We start from the raw sequence: 23,479 nt of genomic DNA on the forward strand, positions 1-23,479 counted from the left end.
TGAGGGGCAGGCTCCACTGGCTGGGCAGGAAGCAGCAGCTAAGGAGCATGTCTGGCCCTTACAGGGCCCCGGCTTTTATATCCATGTCCTTCCCCAGACCTCAGCTGACTCACGCTCAGCAACCCCTCATGCAGCACATGGACTAGGAGTTCTGACCAGGCAGTGGGCCAGTGGAGCCTGCAGCTTCCTTCCCTTGCTAGCTACGGTGAAAGGGTCACTTCCTCTGGGCACATCTTGTTCATCTAACGTGCATTTAATGTCATGAAGTCAATAGAAACCTGGAAGATTTAGTGTTTGCTGTGACTTCTGAAGTCACAAGGACATAAGTTTCTGTGACAGGTTAGGATGGTGTTACACTACCTGATTTTTAAATGTCGGTCAGCAGTAGATGTGGCTTCCAAAGGCCCCCTTAGCATTTCGGTGAGGAGACAGGCCATTCCATTATCCTCATTATCAGGATGTCTCTCTCAGACCAGTGTCTGAACCCTGAGGACTCTTCTGTGTTTCGGGGGCCGACTCCCTTGTAATAGTGCTAACGCGTAGGCAAGCGTGGGCAGCCGTGGAGCTTGGTGGAAAGCCTGGGGGTGCTGCAGCACCATTTTGAGTCACTTGACTAACGATCTGTGTGCTGTGCTGTGCTGCAGGTGGAATAACACCCCCATGGATGAAGCACTGCACTTTGGACACCATGATGTTTTTAAAATCCTCCAGGAATACCAAGTTCAGTATACACCTCAAGGGGATTCCGATGATGGAAAAGAAAACCAGACTGTCCACAAGAATCTTGACGGGTTGTTATAATGGTCTGAATCGCGAGACTTACATTACTTACCTAGCCATTGTGGAACATGGCTATGGAGAACATGTGTGTTTCTATCTGGTAGTAATGTGTATTTACAACATCTGTCCCTGCAGTGTTACCGGAGCCTCCTTCATTGTGCGCACACGACAAATCTGAGTTCTTTGGGAAAAAAATAGAAATGAAGTAGCCTCCCTTCATAATGTGAGCAATAGTTACCTCGTGCGTTGTACAATTTGATGTAAAAGAGTAGTTACCAATGCTAGCTGAACTGTGTGGTTTCCATGGTTTGTGTTCTGTACATTTTCAAGCCCTGGTGATGATATGCTCATATGCATTAGGATTGAGCTTTGTTGTACAGTCTGTCCATAGGGTCGATGCTGTCATTAGACGAAAATAGTGCTACCTTTAAGAACTTTACACATAGATTTAGTTTGAGTGTTTGAGAGACCATTGCACTTGTATGGTTGAGTGTTTAAAATATCTATCACCTCACTTCACAGTGTGACTCTTTAAATATTAAAATAATTACTACTAACTGTTCATAGAATATGCTGATTCTGATTAGATTTTATCAGGGAATCTATTAAGATATGTTTGGTGACCAAAATATATGTGTGACTGTGGTTCTAGCACTTTGAAACTGTTTCTTTCCATACAAGGCTTAGGCCAGCCTCTCTGTGGTGTGTAGCTGTCGGTCCCCCTCAGCTGGGAAAGAGAGCACTGGCTTACTATGCAGTTTTCAGGTCTCCTCAGCAAGCCATCAAGCCTCCCATTTCTGCCATCAGAGATAGAGCTTGGCTGTTTATCTGAGGAAGACGAGCCAAAATTACATCTCAATTAGTCATCAGTCTTAGGAGTAAAGACAGTGATGACTGCAAGGTCTTCTCCGCTTCTACAATAAAGAAAAATTCAGAAATGCTTCCAGTTACCAAAGTTATAATGATATATTTAGGAAAAGCTACAAATAACATTTACTTTTAATCCTGATGTCAACTGTCTGCATCAAGATAGCACTCCTTTGTGGCGTTCCAGGTATCTTCTCTTCCTCTACTGCCTGACTGTTGGTGGGCTAGCTATATTGTTCAATAAGAAAAGGACACTTTATTTTAAATTTAGACCCACCCCTTCTTTGTTTTGGAAAAGGTAATTTATGATTAACTTGGATAATAGGTAAAAAGCAACCTTACATAATTGTAATATTGTAAGAACGTAATTGTCTAGGAGTCCCACATGACGTACCCTATTCTACCTCCAAGAGATGAAGGGTATGTTAGTGAGGACTTTTGATACTAACCACACTTTTGCATGCACACACACGCACACACACACACACACACACACACACACACACACACACACACACACACACACACGGATTTCTTGGAAAATGCTTTATGAAATAAGCAACATTCTCAACTGCACAGATACTACTGGTTCCCACAGTAACACAGTATCTTCTGTGACCCTCACTATCTGCACTGTTTGCATCCAAGCTTTATGTCTGGTGGCTCATTATTCCCCCCGGGGAACTCCAGCTGCTTTGATCCTGTTTCAAAGCCAGCTTCAGCCATCCCCTCCATTCCTTGGTGTTCCTTCACTAAGACAAGGCACCCAAACGAGTTTCTAAGCTCCAGAGTCTGTGGGGAGGATGTGAGTGGGCAGCCAGCCCCGTCACCGTGCTCCTCCTCAGGACAGGTGGTGGGGTACTCGGAGCATCCTCCCCAGGACCCTCCTCCCAGGTTAAGGGTGAGCGCGCTGCAGTCAGCGGACATACCGCTGTGCAGCAGCAGCCGGCTTTCCGGAACTCAGTGTGCGACTTAAATATTGCCAGTGACTTTGAGGATTCCCTCCGATAATGGTCTTGTATATTATCTGAGACAAATGTTTTCGTCTCTGCTCAGCTCAGTGCTGCTCCGCGCTGTCTCTGTGGCGTGGTTGAGTGCGCTCTTTGTCCCGGGCCAGGTCTGGCTCTGGCTGTTCGCTGCTGGCTGATAACAGCAAGGACCCTGTAAGTGTGCGAATGAGTCGCTGACTGCTGCCATCAGTAAACTCCAAAGATGTGTGTTCTGGCTTTACAACCCTAGGTGATGGCTCTGCCTCTCAGACCCATTACATGATCGTGTGGCTTCAACGGTCGCTGCATACCGCTGTCCCTGCTGTCCCGGTTCTGACGCCCCTGTCTGCTGATGTGCTACGCCCACTACTGCCTACACTGCTTTAGCGGCAGAGCTGGACTCACTGTCGATCCAGACGTCTGTCAGGGACCTGATAACCGATGTCTGCCCTAGGTCCCTGCTGGGGAGTCCACAGCTATGAATGTATTTACTTCTAACATTTCCCAAAATGAAATCTTAAAACTATAAATTGTAAGTATTCTGAAATTGGGAAATACTTATTTTAAATGAGATCAGGTAGTGTTGCTTTTTACAGCATAATAAATATGTGTATTGAAAACAAGCTGTGAGAAATGACTTTTCTTCAGATAACTGAGGTTGGGTTGGAAGTCTGTAACTGGTTTACACCCAGCATGCCGTGAGCCAGGCACGTAGACCACAGGTCCAAGATGAGAACTGAGGACCAGCTGTGACAGTTAGTGCTGGGCAGGCTAGCCCAGTCCTCTAGAAGCTCATAACGTGCTCTTACCCATGCCACGGCAAGCACTCTTGAATGAAAACATGTTTCCACAGAGCATTGAAATCTCCCTCGAGGGCTGATCCAGTCCGATCATACCAGGCCTGAGTTGCACTAGCTGGCAGCCTCCCTGAATTCCTCATGTGCTTTCAACTCCAATGCCCCAAAGCCCTGTTGGTGAAGCCTTTCCTCTTGGGTGTAAAGTTACCTTCTAACTCCACAGCAGTTACATGCACGCCATAGCAATTCCATCTTCATCCTACAGAAGTTATATTCCACAAAGCCACTTGGTTATAGGCTGTGTCGATGGCATGTGAAATTCTCTAACCCACACTTTTCATTGAGTAAGATGGGACCCAAGAGCGGACCATGACATAGAACTCTTACTCCCATATTCTCTCCCTGACCCCTGACAGAAAGTTACAGCTGACATCTTCACCTACTCAGGTCAGCTAACAACTACGAGCTGAAGCCTCTCAGGTGAGTTTCGAGGCCAAGCATGACTGCTACATGGTTAAGCCCTGCAACATATGTCAGCTGCTACTGCACACGTGTATCTGCAGGTGGAAGCTTAGTAGTGGTGCAGACCACACAAGTAACTCCAATCGTGAAAAGTTGTATTTGTTAATAGACTGATCATACTTTTTATGGCACTTTTTAGAAGTTTAGGTTGATTTTGTTAATCTTTGTAGTAACATGAGTAAGTTCATAAACCAGGGATGCTGAAATAAACACCTCGTGGATGTGCTGGGTGGCACTTACTTGTTTTTATGAAAGGACTGGGTAGGAAAGGACTGAGTGTGTAAGTTAGTGGGCGTCTATGTGTTTGGGCTTAGAAGGGCATTACAAGAAGAGCTCGTTTCTGTTTCCAGGGTTTGACCTGACTCTGGACTTCATGGAGCTAGCCATGCCTCTTGCTGCCTCTTGATCAGCAGAAAGTCCCCTATGAAGCTAGAGACTCATGACTCCAAAATATCATGACTTCATTTCTAGAAAAGACCTGGAGGAAGCTGCCCACACAGCAGCAATGGGGAATTAAGTGTCCCAGCGTGAGAAAGTGCAAAGCTCACAAGTCTGACAATACAGGGGCTGCTCTACCTTGGGTAGCTTTACTTTGTGTTCGTAGTATAAGTTTAATGAGTTATGGTTATTTCTCCTACAATAAGTTACGTAGTCCTTTAAAGTCTGAGTGCAATATACACCACCCCAAGTTAAAGTATCCCTGAACAGCTTTAGCTGCAGCTTTCCGCGGCTGGATTAAATTTTCTTTCTTGGAAATTACGTATATTTTTCTATAACAGTTACATTATCTATAGCTTTTGACTAGTTTAAAAATTAGACTGTGTGTATAAATGTTTTGCATTTGTGTATGTATGTACATGTGAGTGCCTGGTGCCCATGGAGGTCAGATCCCTACAACTGGAGTTTTAAATGATTGCGAGCCGCCAACCCCTGTGGGTGCTAGACCGATGTGCCTGGATCTACGAGCAACAAATGCTCTATAAACTGCTGACCCATCTCCCAAGCTCCTTTGGCTATTTTTGCTTCACAAAATCTCTACGAAACTTTAATGGGTAAAGTGGCTGTGTTGGGCATGTGACCCAGCGTCTTAGAATGTCGGCATTCCTTTTATTAGTGCCTTCCAAGCTTCTAGAATAGTGGCTGGTTCGAGGCAGGTACTTAACAGATCTGAGGAATAAATGAATGAATCTTAAACAAGAAAATGCCTGCAGGTCAGTAATGCCCTCAGGATCGGGGACAGCTTCCCAGCTCAGGTGCTCCCCTGGGGCAGTCAGATGCCATAGGTCTGTTCTGTTTACTGAGACATGCCTTCATGCCACAGCAGTTTTCAGGCAGTCAATATACTCTATTTATATAATGCCACCTCAGGAAGTCCCTAAATCAGTCTATCCCAAGTGCTACCTATATGCTCGATACTTAGAAAATACCACCCTAGTCAGACTCAAACACACAAACATCCTTATGCTAGGACGTGCTTGGTGACTCCTTACAACAGTCAGCTATCTAAGAGTACGTGGACGTCTTCCACTGACTTAGGTATGATCTCATGTAGCCCAGCTGGCCTTGAACTTTATACACAGCCAAGAATGACTTTAAACTCCTGATCCCGATGCCTCTACCTGGCAAGTGGCCTTACCACTGTGTCTGCCCATTGACTAAACTGCCATAGTTACTGTGACTGCAGGATAGTAAGCAAGGGTGACACTTGGAAAATATCATTCTTCCTTTAAAATAGAAGTGATATGGGTCTCAGGAGATGGTTCAGCTGTTCTTCCAGAGGCCCTAAGTTTTAAAGGCCCTAAGTTTTAATTCCCAGCACCCACATGGCCTCACAATAACCTGACTGGTCCCATCTGACTGTAGTCTCATGGGATCCAGTGCCCTCTTCTCATATACATACATTCAGATAAAACACACATATACATAAATTATAGACCTAAATAAATCTTTTCTAAAAAGCACTTAAAATAGGACTGATACATAAATGAGATATAAAACCAACTCACAATACTAGACACTTTACATATATCTTTATATTACATAATAGTAGGAAACTAACACAATTTTAACATTTCTTAAAGTCTCAGCTAGTTCAACGGAATGAAATTGTAACAAACTGTTTCAACAGACAACAATATAAGCAATGGTTAGCTCTCAGAATTTAGAAACAATATTTTTTAAATGTTTTGTTTCCTGGTCATTTTATTTTGACATGAATAGAGAGGAGGCCTCTGCTTCCCTGCAGCACTAAGGACTGTGCACACTTAACTGTGGTGCACATGTAACTGTGGTGCACACGTAACTGTGGTGCACTCTTGCACTTGGGTTGTAAGGTGGATTAATCTTCACCAAAGTAAAACAAAGGATTATGGGACAACACTCTACCTCGTGGATGGCAGCCTGTGAAAGCTGCCCAGAAGACCAACCTGAGACCAGAACCACCAGGCTGTGTTTGTACCACAGAACATCACCCCTCAAAAGGGTGACAAAACACAGGACAGACCTTGCAACCATTTGTGACTAGTTATCAGAAAAACACATTCATTGCTAACAGTAGTTTTCAGTGAATTTACAGGGAGTGTTTTAAAATTATCTGATACTCATATTTGGCTAATGATTCAAGTAGTTACTGCTTTTTCCAAGATTATGGCTAATTAAGACAACCAGTTAAAACCAATAAAATCAGCCCATTAAAGAACATGAGTTAAACTGCTAGGTTTACCTATATCTGTAATTTCAACTAAAAAAAAAAAAAAATTTGCCTTAAGAAAGTTGGCCCCGGGGTTGGGGATTTAGCTCAGTGGTGGCAGCTTGCCTAGGGGCATAAGGCCCTGGGTTGGTCCCCAGCTCGAAAAAAAAAAGAACCAAAAAAAAAAAAAAAAGTTGGCCCCTTGATAGATGTGCAAAGACAATTTTATTCAACCAATGACCAAAAAGACAGCAAAAACTGTTTAGCTTGGTGGAGTACAGACTGAAAAGAGTACTCATGAAAATGTTCCTACTTCTACTGGTGTTTAGTTTTGTTCAGCCATAGCCACCAACAAAGCTAATCCTGAAGAGAGCAACCAAGCCTTAAGATTAACATGGCCAATGCAGAAGCTGCATTAAGGAACACAACTGTTTCCTTCCCACTCTGATGAAGAATGCCCACTCCAGTCTGACATATCATTGTATCTAAAGTTGACTTTGAACCATGCCATACGTAAGACAGTGGAAGACTTGCAGCCATAGAGGAGAGGGGACATGTATCTCCAGGACAGAAATATCCCCACATCACGAAGGTCCCTCCCCACGTAAGTATCTTCCAGTGCAGCACGTAGGCACTGACTACAGAGTATTTCTAGAGTTACTGTACTCCTCACCCTTCCCACAACACTCACACTCCGGTCCTGAGGCGTGGGTGGCTCTCTTGTTTTTGTTTACAAAATCCACTTTGCATAAGTAACTTTCCGTTTCACCTTCAGTAAGATGCATGAAGTCCTTCAGAGTAACAGGTTTCTAATTAGAGAAATATCCACTTGCTATCAACAGGGTTCAACAAATGGGCTGTTCTTTCTTGATTTCCCTAGAAATACAGCATATGAAGGAACAGTAGCAGGAAGGAATCACAGATGGGAAGAAAAATGTCGCCAAAGAAGAGAGAAATTCGTGTTTATACTGCACTCATCTGCAAAAAGACAAAATGTAGTTAGGTTTATTACAAGGACATGTGATTCACATATTTCACACCATTGCCCTCCTAGAAAGGAGAGCAGGACAATGCTTCCTCAGCAAACTACCACCATGGAACCAGAAGGGCTAGTATGTCCTATCCCTCTCCTGGAACCATCAGGACCTTTACACCACCTCAACTGATGGATTAGTACTGTCTGGCCTGCTGGATTAATTTTGTGACTCAACCCAGACAGACTATATAAAGCTTTCTGCTGTTCTGCAAGTCTGGGGACAGATCATGGCAAATCAGCTCATTCAAAACTAGTGTGAGGAAACGCTGAGCCATGTGCCAGAGAGAGAGGGGGAATTGATGACTTTCCCTTAAAGGCCACTGAGTAAGCAAAACAAACAAAGCCGCTGTTTCAGATGTGGGCCAGTAAATCAGAAGTGAAATCTCTATGAAGCACTTCAGCTCCCTCCCTAGTTTGCCTAGCTGCCCTGGATACAGGACACTGTTCTTCAGAGAACACTGGCCTGCCGCTGACTCCGACTGTCTCAGGGATGGGTCTCGGCTACTCTGAAGGCATTTGTGACACTACCTTTGCAGGGTATGTGCCACTGACATCATATATTCCAGAGAGTCGAGGCCTGGCTGCTGCTAAACACCCTTCAGGGTGCAGGACAGCACCACAATGGAGAATTCCCCAGCCCCGGGCCAGAAGAACCAATACAAACACCGCTAGATTGCACAGCCTCTTGCTCCCTCAAACAAATTCCAGGAAATGGGTTTGTAGTCAATTTTAGATTGCAAAGCACATGGAAGCCTTTGCCCCCAGTTGCAGTCTGGCCGATGGAACAAATGGGCAGTTAAAATGGTATACTGTAGAAGCAAGGGAGACGGGGAGAGAAAGATGAAGAAACACCCACATCCTGTTACTCTGCGACTGGCTTATTAACCTCTGTAAACCTCAAGTCCTTCATGTGCTAAGTTGGCTAATAGTGCCTAACACATAGGTCTGGTCAAAGTATAAGACTGAAAGCATGTATAAAATATCGTAGACAATCTGTTAGCATGAGCTCTGGACAAAGGCCTCTAGGCAAGTAGGCTAGGTCTATTCCAGTCCAGAGGGACAAGACTTGTTGTTTGGAAATGTTAGATTAATAAATATCCAGGTCATATTACAGAGAGCACCAGTGTACTGGACAATTCCTCGAGAGCCAAGGCTGGACCAACCACCAACTCCGACTACCTTTTTAATCATGGACCACCTCCACCTCAGAGCACACAACTAAGTCCATTTTTTTGTTTTGTGACAGAGTCTCTATGTAGCCATATGTAGTCTCGTGGCCTCCACCATGAAACCTTCCTGTCTCAGCTTCCCGACTGCTTGGATCTCACTTAGCTCATGTGTTCTAATTCTAAAAGCAAATGCTGGACAGAAGTCAAGAATAAGGCTGGGGGCAGAGCACGTGGTGGTAGTTACAGGGATTTGACAGGCAGTCTCACTCTTCCCTTGTTTAAGCAGAGCAGGGCCTCTGCTAGAGTCCCTGGGATTGTTGGGGTCTGCCTGGAGACGACTGTGATGAGTGCACATTTATTACACACAAATTTAATGTATCTTTATATCTCTATGTATCTATTCCATAGGTTAGACAAAAAAAACAAACAAACAAACAAACAAAAAAAACCCATTGGAATACAATAGCTACATGGGGCGTCCAAAGACTACAAACCCATTCCTGGAATTTGTGTGAGGGTGGAAGAGGCCCCACACCATCGCCTTCCGGCATACTGAGCAGTGTTCTTTGCACAGACTGAGGAACTAACAGCTTAGTTCTCTATGTCACAGACTACAATGGTGATGACAGTTGGAACACCACATGCCAAGTTCCAATCAAAGGCTTCTCACCCGGCACTGCCTTCACAAACAGACGCAAACGGCTCCTGCCGGGTGCATGGGAGAAGCTTGACACGCATGACCCATTGGTGGCAGGGGTGGCGACGGTAAGGTGACTTTCTGAGCAAAGGAGGTGTGAAAGCTTGCCCTGTGTGGTGGCCCCTTTGATCTGTTTTACGTTTTCTGAATCAAGCTTCACCATTACTCCATTTTCATATGAGACTTAGAAAGCACGTTTCACAGAACTAACCGGTGCTAGGTTACCTGGACCAAAGTCTCATTTCATGAAGAAAACAGCTATTTTGGAATCATACTAGGAATGCTCAAGGGTCAGAAAGCTGTAAGGTGTTCTCTATGACTCGTAGTGTGCTCAGTGAGGTGAAGACCAAAGTCAAAGTCACGCAGGAGAAACACGCATCACTGAGGTGACACTGAGGTGACATTCTAGCTCGCCCCAGCACATGAATGCGTGTGCACGAATTTAGCCATGCATTCTGCACCCTCTCTCTCCCATCCCCTATTCTGACCCTCCCTCTCATTACTGAACACAAACAGATAAATGCACAAAGCGCGTGTTGATGAAGAAAAGCCTGCAGTAGCTTTGAGGGAATTGTTTTTGAACGCATCAGGCAAGCTTTGAAAAATGAACTGGACTGACTCCAGAGCTTGAAATCAGCATCAGCAAAACTCCAGTCACCCAAACAAAACCTGTGGGATGAAGGCCTTCAGGCTGAAGGACAAACGGTACTATTTAATCCACTGAAAACATTCTCCCGAAAGAACACGTTCTCTTTTGCAAGCACGTGTTTCTATTTAGACAGTGATACCCAGTAAGTCACCCTCCGAGCCATTCATTCTGCCCAAGTCCTTGATAGCCTCAGAAGCCGGCAGAATGAGTTAGGTCTCGGAAGTAACACAGGCAGAACTGTCTACCACTGCTAGGTAGTGTGCAGTCGATGTAACTGGCAGGCATCCATCCTTTCCTACGGTAAGTCCTTTACTGAGGCTCAGATAGAAACAGCAGCCACGGGAAAACGTCTGCCTCTGAAAACAATCTTGATCCCTTAGTGTGTGAACTTAATACACGGCCAGACCTTTTTACCTCACAGGGGACAGGAATGTGAAATGCTAGGAAGAAAATCCTGCTGATGAGGCAGCTAGCTTAAACACAGGCTTATAAGAGAGAGGGGCGGGGAAGGACGGAGGTAGGGAGAGGGAGGAGGGGAGAGGAAGAGGGAGAGGGAGAGACCCTTCTCTGGGCTCCTTACGGCAGACTCCAGATCTGATGCAGTACCAGCCAGCCTCAGGTCTTCCCAAGGTGGAAATACCCCTGCCACAGAACTCACCATACTGTCAAGTTCAGAGCCCACTATCTTGGACATCTCGTCAAACTCCTCTGGAGACATGGGAAGCAGGTTTTCTGTGCTCTGAAGTCTAGAAGGGTGGCTGGAATAGAGAGAGAGGAAAGGGCGATGTCAACACCTGAGTTACAGAGGCCTTAGTGCAAGCTGAGACACTTTTATCTATCTGAGGCTGAGTGATCACTTCATACTCTCATGTCAGAAAAACATACACTGTATAGAACGAATCTCACACAGTACAGATCATGGGAGGTTTATGTCCCCGGCCCGGCCCCTTGGGATACACTAGAATTTAAACATGAGCAATTGCCAGACTGAAGCCTATACCACTACGGCCTGGGGGAGCCTCAGTGTGAAGATGTGCGGTGTTGTCCTGAGGTGGTGGACTCTCGAGGCTCACCCTGGGCAGAAAAGCACCAAGAGATGTCTGGGGGATCCCTCTTCCCTACCTTGAGGTCTATGCAGATAAGGCTGCTCCACAGGGCTCTACATGAAGGCTACATCCATTCACCCCCAGACAGTGCCGCAAGCAAATAACTGACAATGACTTTTCCAGCACTTCCTACCTTCTATGGACTGAAACGACAGAATCAAAGCAAGCGGAGAAAACGGACCCCAGTTCCGACTTTGGCCTTTGCTTGAAAAAGAACTGCTTTCCCACTCGTCGAGTTTTGGTTGTTTTTATTCATGCTTTTTTTCTTTTTTTCAAGTGTCAGTTTGGGGAGTCCTTACATACAACTTTGTTTCATTTTTATTTTGTTTATTGTGGGTTTGGGGTGGCAGGTTGTTGTTGCTGGTATTTTGTTTTTTAATCTTATGGCAGTAAAACGCCAGTAAGCACTGATACCAGGACTAGTTAGGATCTTTCCAGAACGTCCGACTGTGGCGGCAACATCAGTTACATTGGGAAAGCAAGCCTCGAGACAGTGCAATCAATGAGCCCCGGCCAGGGATGGGGCTGGCTTGAGGTTCTCAACAAGCCAGTCTTCTGTGCTCACTTACACTTCAGACACAGAAATCAACTCAGTCTTGATGTATCCAGTTCTCTTAGGGTCATCGAGCTCCATTGGTTCTGGTGCTACAAGCAAGCACACCATATACACTTCACATTAGCGGAAATCACATGGGAACACAACGGTCACTTTGAGGGATCAACTCTGATTTACTTGACAGTTTATTGTCCTGAAATTTTGTGGGCTCACAACCTTCTTGCTTAAGTCAACTGAAATCCTAGTTGGAATGGAGAAACAACCAGGAAAAGGCTAGGGGCCTAACCACTTCCCTCTTCCCAAGACTTGAAATCCTACAAGGCAGCGAATGAAGCCCCTATGTACTAAGGTCTCTCTGGTTTAGCTGATGGGGTATGCACGGCTCTGAGGGTGGGCTAAAGGCATCTCATCGTGAGACTTCAGATTCCAAAAGGCTATTGGCTTTGTGGCAAAGCTGGACAGATCTAACTTGAACTTTTCCAAATGCAATCCCATGACCTGGGAGGCAGACTCGTACCCTAGGAGGAGGCTTCCTGTTCATACAGTCGCTAAAAACGACAGGTTCCCACAAGTAACTGAGCCTACCTGAGTGGGCCCCTCACTGATCCTGGACCTCAGTTTCCTCCATTTTAACCCAAGCAGGCTAGAAGAAATTGCCTTGCATCCTACCTTTTACTCCTTTTATGTGGAAAAATAACAAATATACAAGATCAAAAAACAGACTTTTCCAATATCCTTAAGACAGAAATACATCTCTTAATAGCCACACGAGGCCAGTCAATGCATTTCGACTTTATTGAATTTGTGTGCTGTTTTAAAAAGCCTGTTTCATGAGTTCAAGAGAATGACAGTTTGGAAGTGCTACAGCTGGCCTTTGTGCCACTACAATTCACCTATAGCACAGTGAGGACCAGTGTGAGCTATTAACTTGTCTGGGAGCCATGGGGCACCAGGAAGGGCATCGCTGCCTCTCCCTCGTGGGGCCTCCCAGCCTGCTTAGCACTCACCTTCCTTTGGCCTGGAGTAGTACTTCCCGAAGGCATGGTCTTTGTCAATATTGGGATACAGATACTTCAGGGGATTCTCTGGTATATTCTCAGCAGCCATGACTTTGTAATTGCGAATAATATCTGGGAAAGTAACAGCTGAAAGTTCTTTCTTCGTGTAGGGCTCAACAGCATGGAAGTCGGGTTCTACAAGGAGGAAACCAATGAAGTCCAGTGAGTACCAGGCACCCCAGAGAGCACTAAAGTACCACAGACACAGCCCAGGGGGAATCAGAGAGCCTATGGGTGCCGTCCACTCAGGAGTCAGGAGCCCCTGTACTTTTAAAGGCATCACACTCCTGCTTTAAAAGGAGGGAAAACAAACACTGTCTTCACTGTTTACTAACAACTTCCTTGGTGATAGCCACATTCCTTCAGGCTCTAATTCTAGCCCAAGATAGGTACCTAATCAATCTCAATCAATCTCTCTCTCTCTCTCTCTCTCTCTCTCTCTCTCTCTCTCTCTCTCTCTCTCTCACTCACACACACACACACACAGACTCGCACCCACACAGATACACACACACACACAAACTCTCACACACGCACAGATACACACAGACACAGACACACACACATACTCTCACTCGCACACACACACACACACAGACAAACATACATAGATACATACACACTCACACACACAGACATACACACACACACACACACACACACACACGTCATCAGGCTCAGGCTACAGATCAAGTCATTGAAGATGCTTGCTTTCTGCTTTTCCTTTCAGATATAAAATCCCTATTTTATTAAAACAAGCAATTCTTGAAATAAAACCAAGATGCTATGTGCTGCTTCTTCCCTCTAGCCCTCCAGGAAATATGCTGTGCTTCAGTTCTCTTCTGTTTGGAGCCCAGAACCCCAGCTCTGGCTATGCACCAATCCTCTGAGCTTAACCTGACCATCTCCTCTCCTGTCCTCTCCTCTCCTCTCCTCTCCTCTCTTCTCCTCTCCTCCAGCCTAAATCCCTGTAGCTGGTGCTGCCCTGTATAAGCTTTCCTGGCCGCTAAGTGCCTTCCTCTGTGATCAGTTTCTCAGCCCCGTATCTCAGTGGGCTTGAGACATAAACTACCAGGAAAAAAAAGAAACAAGGCCGACCTCAGCACCCACCTGCTACTAGGCCCTGATTCCAGGCTTCCTATTTCACTGGAACAAAGATCAGTAGAATCACAAGACTATCCTGAATCTATCTGAAGAAAACAGAAAGTCCTAGGACACCCAGCTTTCCCTACGGTTCTCCACGTAAGCCTTTAGCAACTATTAGTTCCCCATCTGTTCTGTTCAACCTGCTGTAGGATACCATGGTTTGGAGTGTTTTAGCCATTTGGCTAAATAGAAATCTAATAAGCGGCAGAGATGATGGTACAGCTCCTCTCCTCTCCGCGAAGGTGGGTGGAGCTGCACCTCACCCTAGCAGAGTCTGCTAACAGCATGTGGAGGAGTCTGCAGGGACGCATCTCACAAAGCCTGACCTCACATGGGCACTTTATTCCAGAATGAGCTGAGTCTGAAGTCGTACACTGTGGGAAATGTGGTCTTTCCCAACAACTGGGAGGAGATAGGACTGATTCACATCCTTGATCTGCAGGCAATCACCCCGAGAGAAAGGAAAAACTTGGCCTTGGTTTGAAATGCATCATTTCCACAACACATTTCCGGGCAGCATATCACCAGTGTTCACACTGCTTCAGGTCTCTATGGAGAGCTAGCTAGTGCAATTATAGGATATGCTATTTCCGTTCCAAAGCTATTCAAACGGGCTGATCCTCAGCAGTAGATTAGGGACATGTGTGGCAGGCCAGCATGTGTGAGACACTTCACTCACCACCTCCATTTTGGGACCGTTCCACCCATGTGAATGTGATGGCCCCTTCCCGGGAGCTCTCACTGAACCTAAGCAGGAACGTCCCGGGCTGCTGGTCCTTGAGCAGAGCACGTTCTCGCTCCTTGCTGATAAAGCCCATGATGCACCTGGATATAAAGAGATTAATGGAGACACTCTGCGTTTCATTCATCAACTTAATTTTCAATTTTACAGTTTAAGAAAACTTCTCCTACCTGACAAGAGAACATATTATAAAAACATATACTTTCAAAATGTCTAACTGGCACTTCAAAGAAGCGTCTCACTTATAGAGCCACGTGCTAAGTAAGAATCAAGATGAACACAGCCTGGGAATGTTGCTCGGTAAACAGGCAATGAGTCTTATGCTGTTACTTGCTGACTTTAAACGCCATGAAAATGTCTGCAAATACATCTTGAACTGGAGATGCAGTCTCAAATAACAGATTTTCAAACACATCTGATCAACTGACAGGTACCATTTGATATCAGTTGATCCTGGGAATGAATGAGCAAAACACTTTCTCTTTATTTCTCTTTCTTTCCTTCCATCCTCCTTCCTTTCTTCCTGTCTTTATTTTAACAAAAAAAGACTGAGTATCACTGTCAGCCTTGGCTGCCTGGAACTTGCTACGCTGTGAGCAGAGGTGAGCCTCCTCTGCCTCGGCCTTCTGCTGCAGTTAAAGGTCTGCACCACCCCACCTGCGGTTTCTGATTCTTTCCTAGGGCTCTACAGAAAAGACTGACAATTTTTGTGGGGATGAATAAATAAATTAATGGTACTAAGAGGTTTTTGTTTTTAACTTAACATATATATATATATATATATATATATATATATATATCCTAAGACATGCTTAATCTCCCGAGGGTGTCCTTTCACGGAGCCTTATGCCACGTATGCATGCATTTTTTAAGCAAGACAAGCCCTGCCAAAGCTGAAGACCAGCTCGCACTGTACCCAGCCTTAAGAGCCCTCCGTGACCCTTACCCATCATTCCAGAGGCAAAGCAGGTGCTTCTTAATGAGTTCTAGGATGGTGTCAATCCAAGGCCAGAAGGAGAAATTCTTATCGTTAATATTTTCCTGGAAGTATACAGGTGCACCATTGGTTAAGCAAAGCACCGCTTTGCCCTGCCCTTCCTAAGAGACCCCAGGTCAGGCCAGAGTGGCAGTCATTCCTGAGTGGGGATGCCTGGACCCCCTTGCCTCTGACTTGCTAGAGCTTTTCCCTCCTTGGCTCCCTTCCCAAGAGCAGCACCCAGCAAAGATGATTTCCCAGATGACTGGGAAACAGGAGTGTCCTCACTGTAGCAGAGCCCAGCATGAGCTGCTGACCCCAGCTGGTGACTCCTGCAGGGTATGGCCTTCCTGTGCAAGTGCCCTCAGCTGGAGCAGCTCTGCACGGCTCCATTTCTCACGGCCTTAGCCAAAGCCCTGGTGATTAAGAAGCTGGTGTGAGGAATGTGGAAGAATGTTATCACTCAGGCAGGTGCTTCCTGCCTGGCTCTGCTTGCAGACCAACCTCCTGCCCTGTAGGAAAGCAAACTGCGTGGGGGTGTGGGGGCGTGGGGCAGATGAACATTCCAGAGTAAGCAAACAGTGAAGTACCACAGTGAGAAACAGAGAGCTCCCAGAACGGGAAGAACTCAGACTCAGGGTGTAAAACCCAGAGAATACCCACCTTACAGAACCTTGTCCATGGAATAAGACCATCAGGGCCAGCATTAGGGCCTAAAAACAAAACAAAAACAAGCAAACAATAAGAGCCTTTTTACCAAACAGAAATTGATCTGCTGCTCTAGTTGGACTGCGATCTCTTGTATCTGCTGCAGTGGGGGACTACATCGTAGGCCTATGACCACATCATACTGTCTGGCTTGCTAACTTGAAATGGAACGGCAACCGCACAGACTGAGAGGACCAGCAAGCAGTCTCAAACCTTCTCTACCCAGTCAGGCCTCAAACTCACTGCCTCCAACTCCCCCAGCCCGAGATTACAGATGTGCATCAGCGCACTGCTGTCTATTGGTCTGACCCCAGCAGCATGAAGGAAAGCATGGGGACTTATTGAGCATCTGATTATGAAAGTGCAGAGACAGCTGAAGCATCAGGCTGGCCATCTGGTGCCTCTTAGCTCCTTTTTCAGAGAGCAGACAGATCTCTATAAATCCCTCCCCAGGATGCACTCTTCCGGGCTGATCTGACTGGCGTGATCTCTGTCTCCCTGAAGGCTCTGTGAAGAAGCCCCCTTTGTCCCCACCTAGCACCATTCCCCACTGTTTCTCGAACTGCCTACGTGAAGTCCCTCCCCACAAAATGCCTCACAAACTAAATGTACAGTTCAAAAGAAGACTGAAATCACCCCCAGGGGATTTTATAAGCTTACTGTAAACTGAGGTATTTCCCTCAGCCTTCTCACAAAGTGGTTCAAGCGGATACAAACCATAAACACGATTAGCCATGTGAATTAATGCAGCCTGTGGTCTGAGCTGTGTTAAGTCCACTACTTTGTGTAAAGAAAACCACAGCTAAGCTACAACAAGCGGGGAAAAAAAAATCCTGGCATCTCATCAAATGTGGATGCCGAGCAAGGTCCTAGACCTTGGTTAATGTGCACATGTGGGTGAAGACCCTGCTGAGGGGCACCCAGTTAAGGAAGTCCCACTTCATCCGTGGGCAGCCTGCTACACAGAGAGCAAACCTGGACAACAGTGTCGATGGAATTTTAAAGACATGGTTCAGATACTCCGGCTCACTGGAAGGTCTGTGAGGCCTTGATGGTAGAAGGCCAGTAAGTCTTCTGACATTAGCCACTCAGATAGAACTATCTGCCACGCTCCAGACCGCCTGATCAGACAAAACCATGGCTCTGCCTCCTGCAACAAGGGCACAGGTGGCCCAAGACCCCGGGGTTTTAAGTCTAGAACTTTAATATGTAAGGGCCTTTCCTCTACTTCTAAGGATAGTTAAGAGCTCAGCTTGCTCACTGATATCTTAGTTCAGACTCATAATCTAAAACTTTCCCCTTAAGGTCCTGGCTCATATGTGTGTAAGAAAGGGAGAGTCATTGTTTCTTTCAGGACTCAAAGCCTTGATCTCACTTGGCTACAATTGACTGTAGCTAAAAACCAACTGATTTTAACACTCTTCTACCTCTAAGAAACAGAATAAAGAACTGAGGGGAAGGCCAACTCGTGGGTGCATGTCCATCATACCCAGAAGCTTCTCCCCCAGCATGCTCAGCTGGTCTGCGTTGAGACCTCTCTTGGTGACTGACGAAAACTGCCAACTCAGCACCTCTGAGAGCTGGGACCACCACGCACACGGTGGGTTCAGGAAGAAGGAGAGATTCTGGAAAGAAAACACCCAGAAGCTGGGGTTACAGAGGAGCCACCTGCCACAGGTAAAGCTCAGACACAGCCTGCCCCAGAGCTCAGTGCTGGCTTATGTGACGCACAGGCAGTCCCTGCTGCCGACTAGAATCCTCAGAATTAGCAGATTCACGCTTGTTAATCTATTTATTCACTACGATTTTCTTATAACTCCAAAATCAATACTTGAGGCAAGTCTGTGGGCACAGATTGATGTTCCTGGCTAAGATAGAATGAAACAACATCCTGGCTTTTTGTCGTAGCTCACAATTGGCCCCTCTGGTTTTCACATTTTTGTGATTTTGTTGGTGACTGAACTGTTTAAAATGGTGCTAGGCACACGAAAGCTGCGGGGGACATTATGGAGAGAGTATGTTAGATAACGTCCCTCAGGCATGAGTTAGAGTGTGACAAGTCAAGATAGACTAGATAAGGTGCCTCTAAGAAGAAGCATCCTCCCATTACCTATAGGTGGGCTGCCAAGAACGCTGGGACTGGAAGCTCACAGAAGCTGAGCTCTACATTTCCCCCTGGGAGCAATGATTCTGTATTTGATTAACCAGAGCTCCTGACTACTTGAACACAGTATTTCCTAATGAGAGTCAACTGGCCAGTCTGCAGTGTGTTCCTGCTGTAAGAAAATGCGTACCCATTTAACAAACGCATACATCTTAAAACAAGTAATACTCCCTCTACAACCAAAGGAATACAGCCATTGACTGCCTGAGTTCGCCCACACAGAAAGGAAAATCACTGTTCCCATGCCCGGCACATATATGTGACTATTTTATTGTCACACAAGGTCCTCAGTGGTGCCATGGAGCTTGGCACTGTTCTCCCCGACACCTGGTAATGGAAGCAGCCAGCAGCAGCAGCCTTGTACTGAATCACGTGTTTTCCATACCCTGGGCTCTGTCACCAGCATGTTGTACCACAGGATAGAAGCCCAGCCACTGGGGAGCTGGCTGACATTGGAGATCACCACGACGGGAAGAGAGGTGGTCTGAAAGTGAACAAAGACCTTGAAATCACTTTACTCTCCCTTCGAATAGCTAAACACTCAGCAGTGGCTGGCACGGATCCTAACATTTCTTTTGCAAAATTTTAAGGTTAATTCAAGCCTCCAGCTTCCTACATCATTAACGTCAACATAGTATTAGCTGGAAAAGATCACTCTGGGGACACGAGAGATGGTTCAGTAGTTAAGGGCACTTGCCTGCTCTTCCAGGGGGCCCAAGTTTGATTCCTAACACTCACATGGTGGCTTACAGATGTCTGTAACTTGGGTCCCAGGGGATCTGATACCCTCTTCTGGCCTCTGCAGGCCCCACACATACTTGTGGTGTACAGACATATATGCAGCTAAAACATCCTTAAACACAAAATTTTAAAAGCAGTAATTTTTAAAGGGGTCGCCATTTTTAACAATTAGGTAAGTAACTCTGAAATAAAAACTGAAAGATGAACCTGTGTGGAAGTAAAGACAAAATGTATTCTCCCTTAGGAAACTGTCATCTTACCTCAAGGTCAATCACCAAGCCTGGCTGGCACAACTGGGTTTCAAAGCTAAGAGAGTGAAGTTCTTCGGTGACAATGAGAGGACCCTTCCAAAAGGAAAAGAAAGCAGCTCTCAAAACCAAAAAAGGTTGTAGAGATCCTAAAATCAGCTGTGAGGCAGAACTCGGACTTCAGCACTCGATACCCCAGAATTTTACTATTCCAAGTTTCTTGGCGTTCTCTCAAAGATGGTTGTAAATCATGATGAGGATTATGTATTCAGAGACAGAAACGCCAGTGGGAAGGTGGCAACTACAAGTGGCTTTATCCACAAGCTATGGCCCCCTGACCTCCAGCCATCTGCCTGCTCCCACAGACCTCACACCTCACAGGGGGAGTGGAGGTGAGGGTGGGTATTACAAGTCAGAGCCTCTCCTGGAAGTGCTAACTGACCCACATGTGCTTGGTCATAAGTGCTTTGGTTTGGTAGAAAGGGACAGTTTTGAAGTGACTTCATACACATCCCTTTTGTGTCACACCATCTTGGAACTATAGAGACAGCTACTAGACCTAGAAGGTGACAAAGACAGCTAAGGAGCAAAACTCATCCGACAGTGTGTGTGTGTGCTGCACAGGCCAGCATTTGTGACGGAGCTGCAGTGACCTCCACTGGTCGTGATATGGAATGACAGTCAATGATACAGTGCTCCAAGGACAATTTCAAAGCAGCCCAGGCCCAGGCTATCCCTCTCATTCCCTTCTTTTCTCCCCCACCCTCTCTCTGAGAAAGGGTTTCTCTGGGTAACAGCCCTGGCTGTCCTGGAACTCTGTAGGCCAGGCTGGTCTCCAACTCAGGGAGTCGCCTGCCTCTGCCTTCCGACTGCTGGGATTAAAGGCCTGCACTACCACGCCCAACCATTTCTCATTTTCTTTCAATCATCATGAACATAGCTTCTAAGGCCCAGGATGTAAAAAGGGATCTATGACAAGGCAACGTCACAGTGTAGGAGACGCAGTGGCAGGGAACCCTCTGCAATACTAGATCTTCAGAACAAGTCACTGCGCTGGCTAACTTTATGTCACCTTGACACAAGCAAGAGTTATCCAAGAAGACGGTGCCTCGATTCAGGAAACGCCCCTACAAGGTTCAGCTATATGGTATTTTCTTAATTAGTGATTGATAGAGGAGGGCCCGGCCCATTGTGGATGGTGGTGCCATCCCTAGACTGGGTGCTATAAGAAAGCAGGCTGAGCAAACTTTAGGAAGCAAGCCAGTAAGCAGCACCCCTCCATGGCCTCTGCCTCAGCTCCTGGGTAGTGAAAATCCTGACATTTTGGTTTCTCTAAAAAACCACAGAAATATTATGAGTATTTTTTTGTTTTAATCCCAGGTGTGGGGATATGGGGCTGCTTGGGACTGTCCTCAGCAGCTGACTGGTTTGCCTTCATGCATTAGCAGAAGCACGACTTTGCCAGCTAGAGTTTCTGTGATCGTGTGACATTTGGAATTCTGGGACATTTTCAAAGGATATACAAATGCTAGGGCCCTGAGGGTGCCCCTAATCAGTAGGAAGTAGTCTAACAATAACATCACTCCCTTTCCAACCCTGACTTTATTCTGGGATCTTTTCTTTTCTCTCTATCCCTCTTTTCCTCTCTTATCTAGTATTAGGGGGCTGAAAGGGTGGGGTAAAAAAGGGTGGAAGAAAAAAAGAACCCAAAAATTAGCAAACACCAGATACCCTCCTACATCTATGTTCCTCCCTGCTTGAGTTCCTGTCCTGACTTCCTTCAGAGATGGGGAAGTTAAACCAAATAAACCCTTTCACCCCAGTCTGCTTCTGTTCAAAGTTCCCTTGCAGCAGTAATAACCCTAACCAAGACCTCGAACCCTAACCTTCAGCCTCTCCAGCTTTTCTGTGCACTGTGAGCTAAACCATGCTAACTCTGGGTCTTCATTTCTTCACCCAGGTGAACAATGTGAAAGCTCGCTAGGCCCCATCTGGTTGGATGTGAGGTCAATGAGACTGTGGGTTACACTGCCTTTCCAACAGCAAGCACACGGGAGAGTGTTTGTACCATCCCCACAGACACCCTGAGTGCCCTTCATGCCAGGGCCCAGGACTCTGGGATGCATCCTCTTGGAGCAGATCTATTCGGTTAGGACCTGCTCGCCACCCACAGATGCGTACCTCATTGGTTCTGTTCCCAGCATTTTTCTGTTCCTTCAGTTGCTGTAAAAGAAGAACCCAAATGGCAAGTTAATCATCAGAGTTGATATGTTTATTCACAGGTCAGTCCTCAGTCAGAACTAGAAAGAAAGGTGTGACAGTCTCCTCAGAACAAGAGGGAAAGTGCCTTTTCCCAAAGCCTGCTGGGGTGTGGGTGCTCTAAGAGAGGTGATGCCCAGAACCAAGGCCCGTTCCTTCTGCACGCAATGGTACTCCAGGCACCTTCAGCAGCCATTTCAAGTCCCCAAGCCCATGGAACAGCTTCTTACTGGTCTCTGCAATCTTCCAGACCAGGCTCAGCAACCAGGCTGACCTAGTCTCCCAGTTCGGTTTCAATCTTTGAACTTTAAAGGGCCAGTCTGGGCACTTAACAGACTTCCAAGCCGGATGGAGGCTCTCACCTCACGTGTAGCTCCCAAGCTGTGAAGTCTGTAGTTCACAAGCTGGTACCCAGCGAAAAGGTACCATTAACCTCCCTTCAGGCTCAGCCCCCTCTTGGAGACCGGTGGAGAGTAGCACCCTTCTACCCAGTGGAATGAGGCCCCCCCCCTCTCTCTCTTTTAAATTAATTAATTTATTTACTGTATGTGAGTACACTGTAGCTGTCTTCAGACACACCAGAAAAGGGCATCCGACCCCATTACAGATGGTTGTGAGCCACCATGAGGTTGCTGGGAATTGAACTCAGGACCTCTGGAAGAGCAGACAGTGCTCTTAACTGCTGAGCCATCTCTCCAGCCCCCAACTCCCTTTCTTATTTGAGGCCTCCTTCTCTTGCAACATTGGTAGTCAGGCAGGAGAGGTGAAAACTGAACTTGGGAACGGTTTCCTTAGAATGCTGCTGGAACCATAGAGGCTGCTCACAAAGGAGGAGACAAGTGCTCATATGATTTATGTACATGTGAGATCATAAAGCACTTTACTGAGATTGGCACAGCCCCTGTCAAAGCAAGCAAGGAGACTCAAGACGGCAAACTGTTCTACCTACCAGGTGTCGGAACTCAGCTGCCAAACTTCCGTTGGTGGATTCTTCCATGTTCATCACTTTTGTGTGAGTACCCAAGATGTTGAACTTCCGGAATCTATACAATGCAAGACATAAATCCTTAAAATGCTTCGAACTACTAGACAAACAAGACAGCAAAGTATGGTGCAAATGCTACACCTACCCTTTCACTGTGTTTTTCTCGTTCACATCTCTGTAAAAAGATATATGTAAATTTGAAATTAGATTTAGTAGACACAATAGATGCATATGATTACATAGACATATAAATAACAGAGGAAACGAATATACCGGCTGCGGGTGGTACTATAGTTAATTCCTAGCTCACTGCCTCTCGTGCTTTACTCAGTAAATGTTTCCTTCCTTTAAAACAGGGAGAGGAAAGGGAAGGCAGGAGAGAAGAGGGGCGAGGAATGAAGAAACAGATCTATGAGCAGGGGCACTGGCACACGCCTGAATCTCAACACACATAAGACAGAGGCAGAGGACCATGGGTTCCAGGCCAGCATGTGCTGCAGAGCAAGACTGGTCTCTACATCACATATGTATAAAATATACATATAACATATGTATAAGACAATAGCAGATCGCCTATGCTTGTGGCCCCTGTCCT

General features: G+C 46.1%; 2 protein-coding genes across 2 annotated transcripts in view; one reads left to right on the plus strand and one right to left on the minus strand.

Moving 5' to 3' along the window:
• The window catches only part of Gls (glutaminase), a 70,863-nt gene extending 67,604 nt beyond the window's left edge, over nt 1-3,259 (plus strand). Inside the window, exon 18 of the mRNA XM_032901086.1 lies at nt 645-3,259. Within this exon, the coding sequence (XP_032756977.1) occupies nt 645-801 (157 nt within the window). The 3' untranslated portion in view covers nt 802-3,259. The remainder of the gene's footprint in view (nt 1-644) is intronic.
• A 3,591-nt stretch (nt 3,260-6,850) lies between these two features.
• The window catches only part of Stat1 (signal transducer and activator of transcription 1), a 38,674-nt gene continuing 22,045 nt past the window's right edge, over nt 6,851-23,479 (minus strand). Inside the window, exons 13-25 of the mRNA XM_032901090.1 lie at nt 23,030-23,059; nt 22,849-22,942; nt 21,822-21,863; nt 19,653-19,736; nt 19,037-19,135; nt 17,977-18,112; nt 16,443-16,492; nt 15,750-15,844; nt 14,741-14,886; nt 12,865-13,050; nt 11,871-11,946; nt 10,854-10,953; nt 6,851-7,622 (exon numbers count right to left, since the gene is read on the minus strand). Coding sequence (XP_032756981.1) covers nt 7,608-7,622; nt 10,854-10,953; nt 11,871-11,946; nt 12,865-13,050; nt 14,741-14,886; nt 15,750-15,844; nt 16,443-16,492; nt 17,977-18,112; nt 19,037-19,135; nt 19,653-19,736; nt 21,822-21,863; nt 22,849-22,942; nt 23,030-23,059 — 1,153 coding nt within the window. The 3' untranslated portion in view covers nt 6,851-7,607. The remainder of the gene's footprint in view (nt 7,623-10,853; nt 10,954-11,870; nt 11,947-12,864; nt 13,051-14,740; nt 14,887-15,749; nt 15,845-16,442; nt 16,493-17,976; nt 18,113-19,036; nt 19,136-19,652; nt 19,737-21,821; nt 21,864-22,848; nt 22,943-23,029; nt 23,060-23,479) is intronic.

This window comes from Rattus rattus, chromosome 4 (assembly GCF_011064425.1).
Source record: "Rattus rattus isolate New Zealand chromosome 4, Rrattus_CSIRO_v1, whole genome shotgun sequence".
NCBI lineage: Eukaryota > Metazoa > Chordata > Mammalia > Rodentia > Muridae > Rattus > Rattus rattus.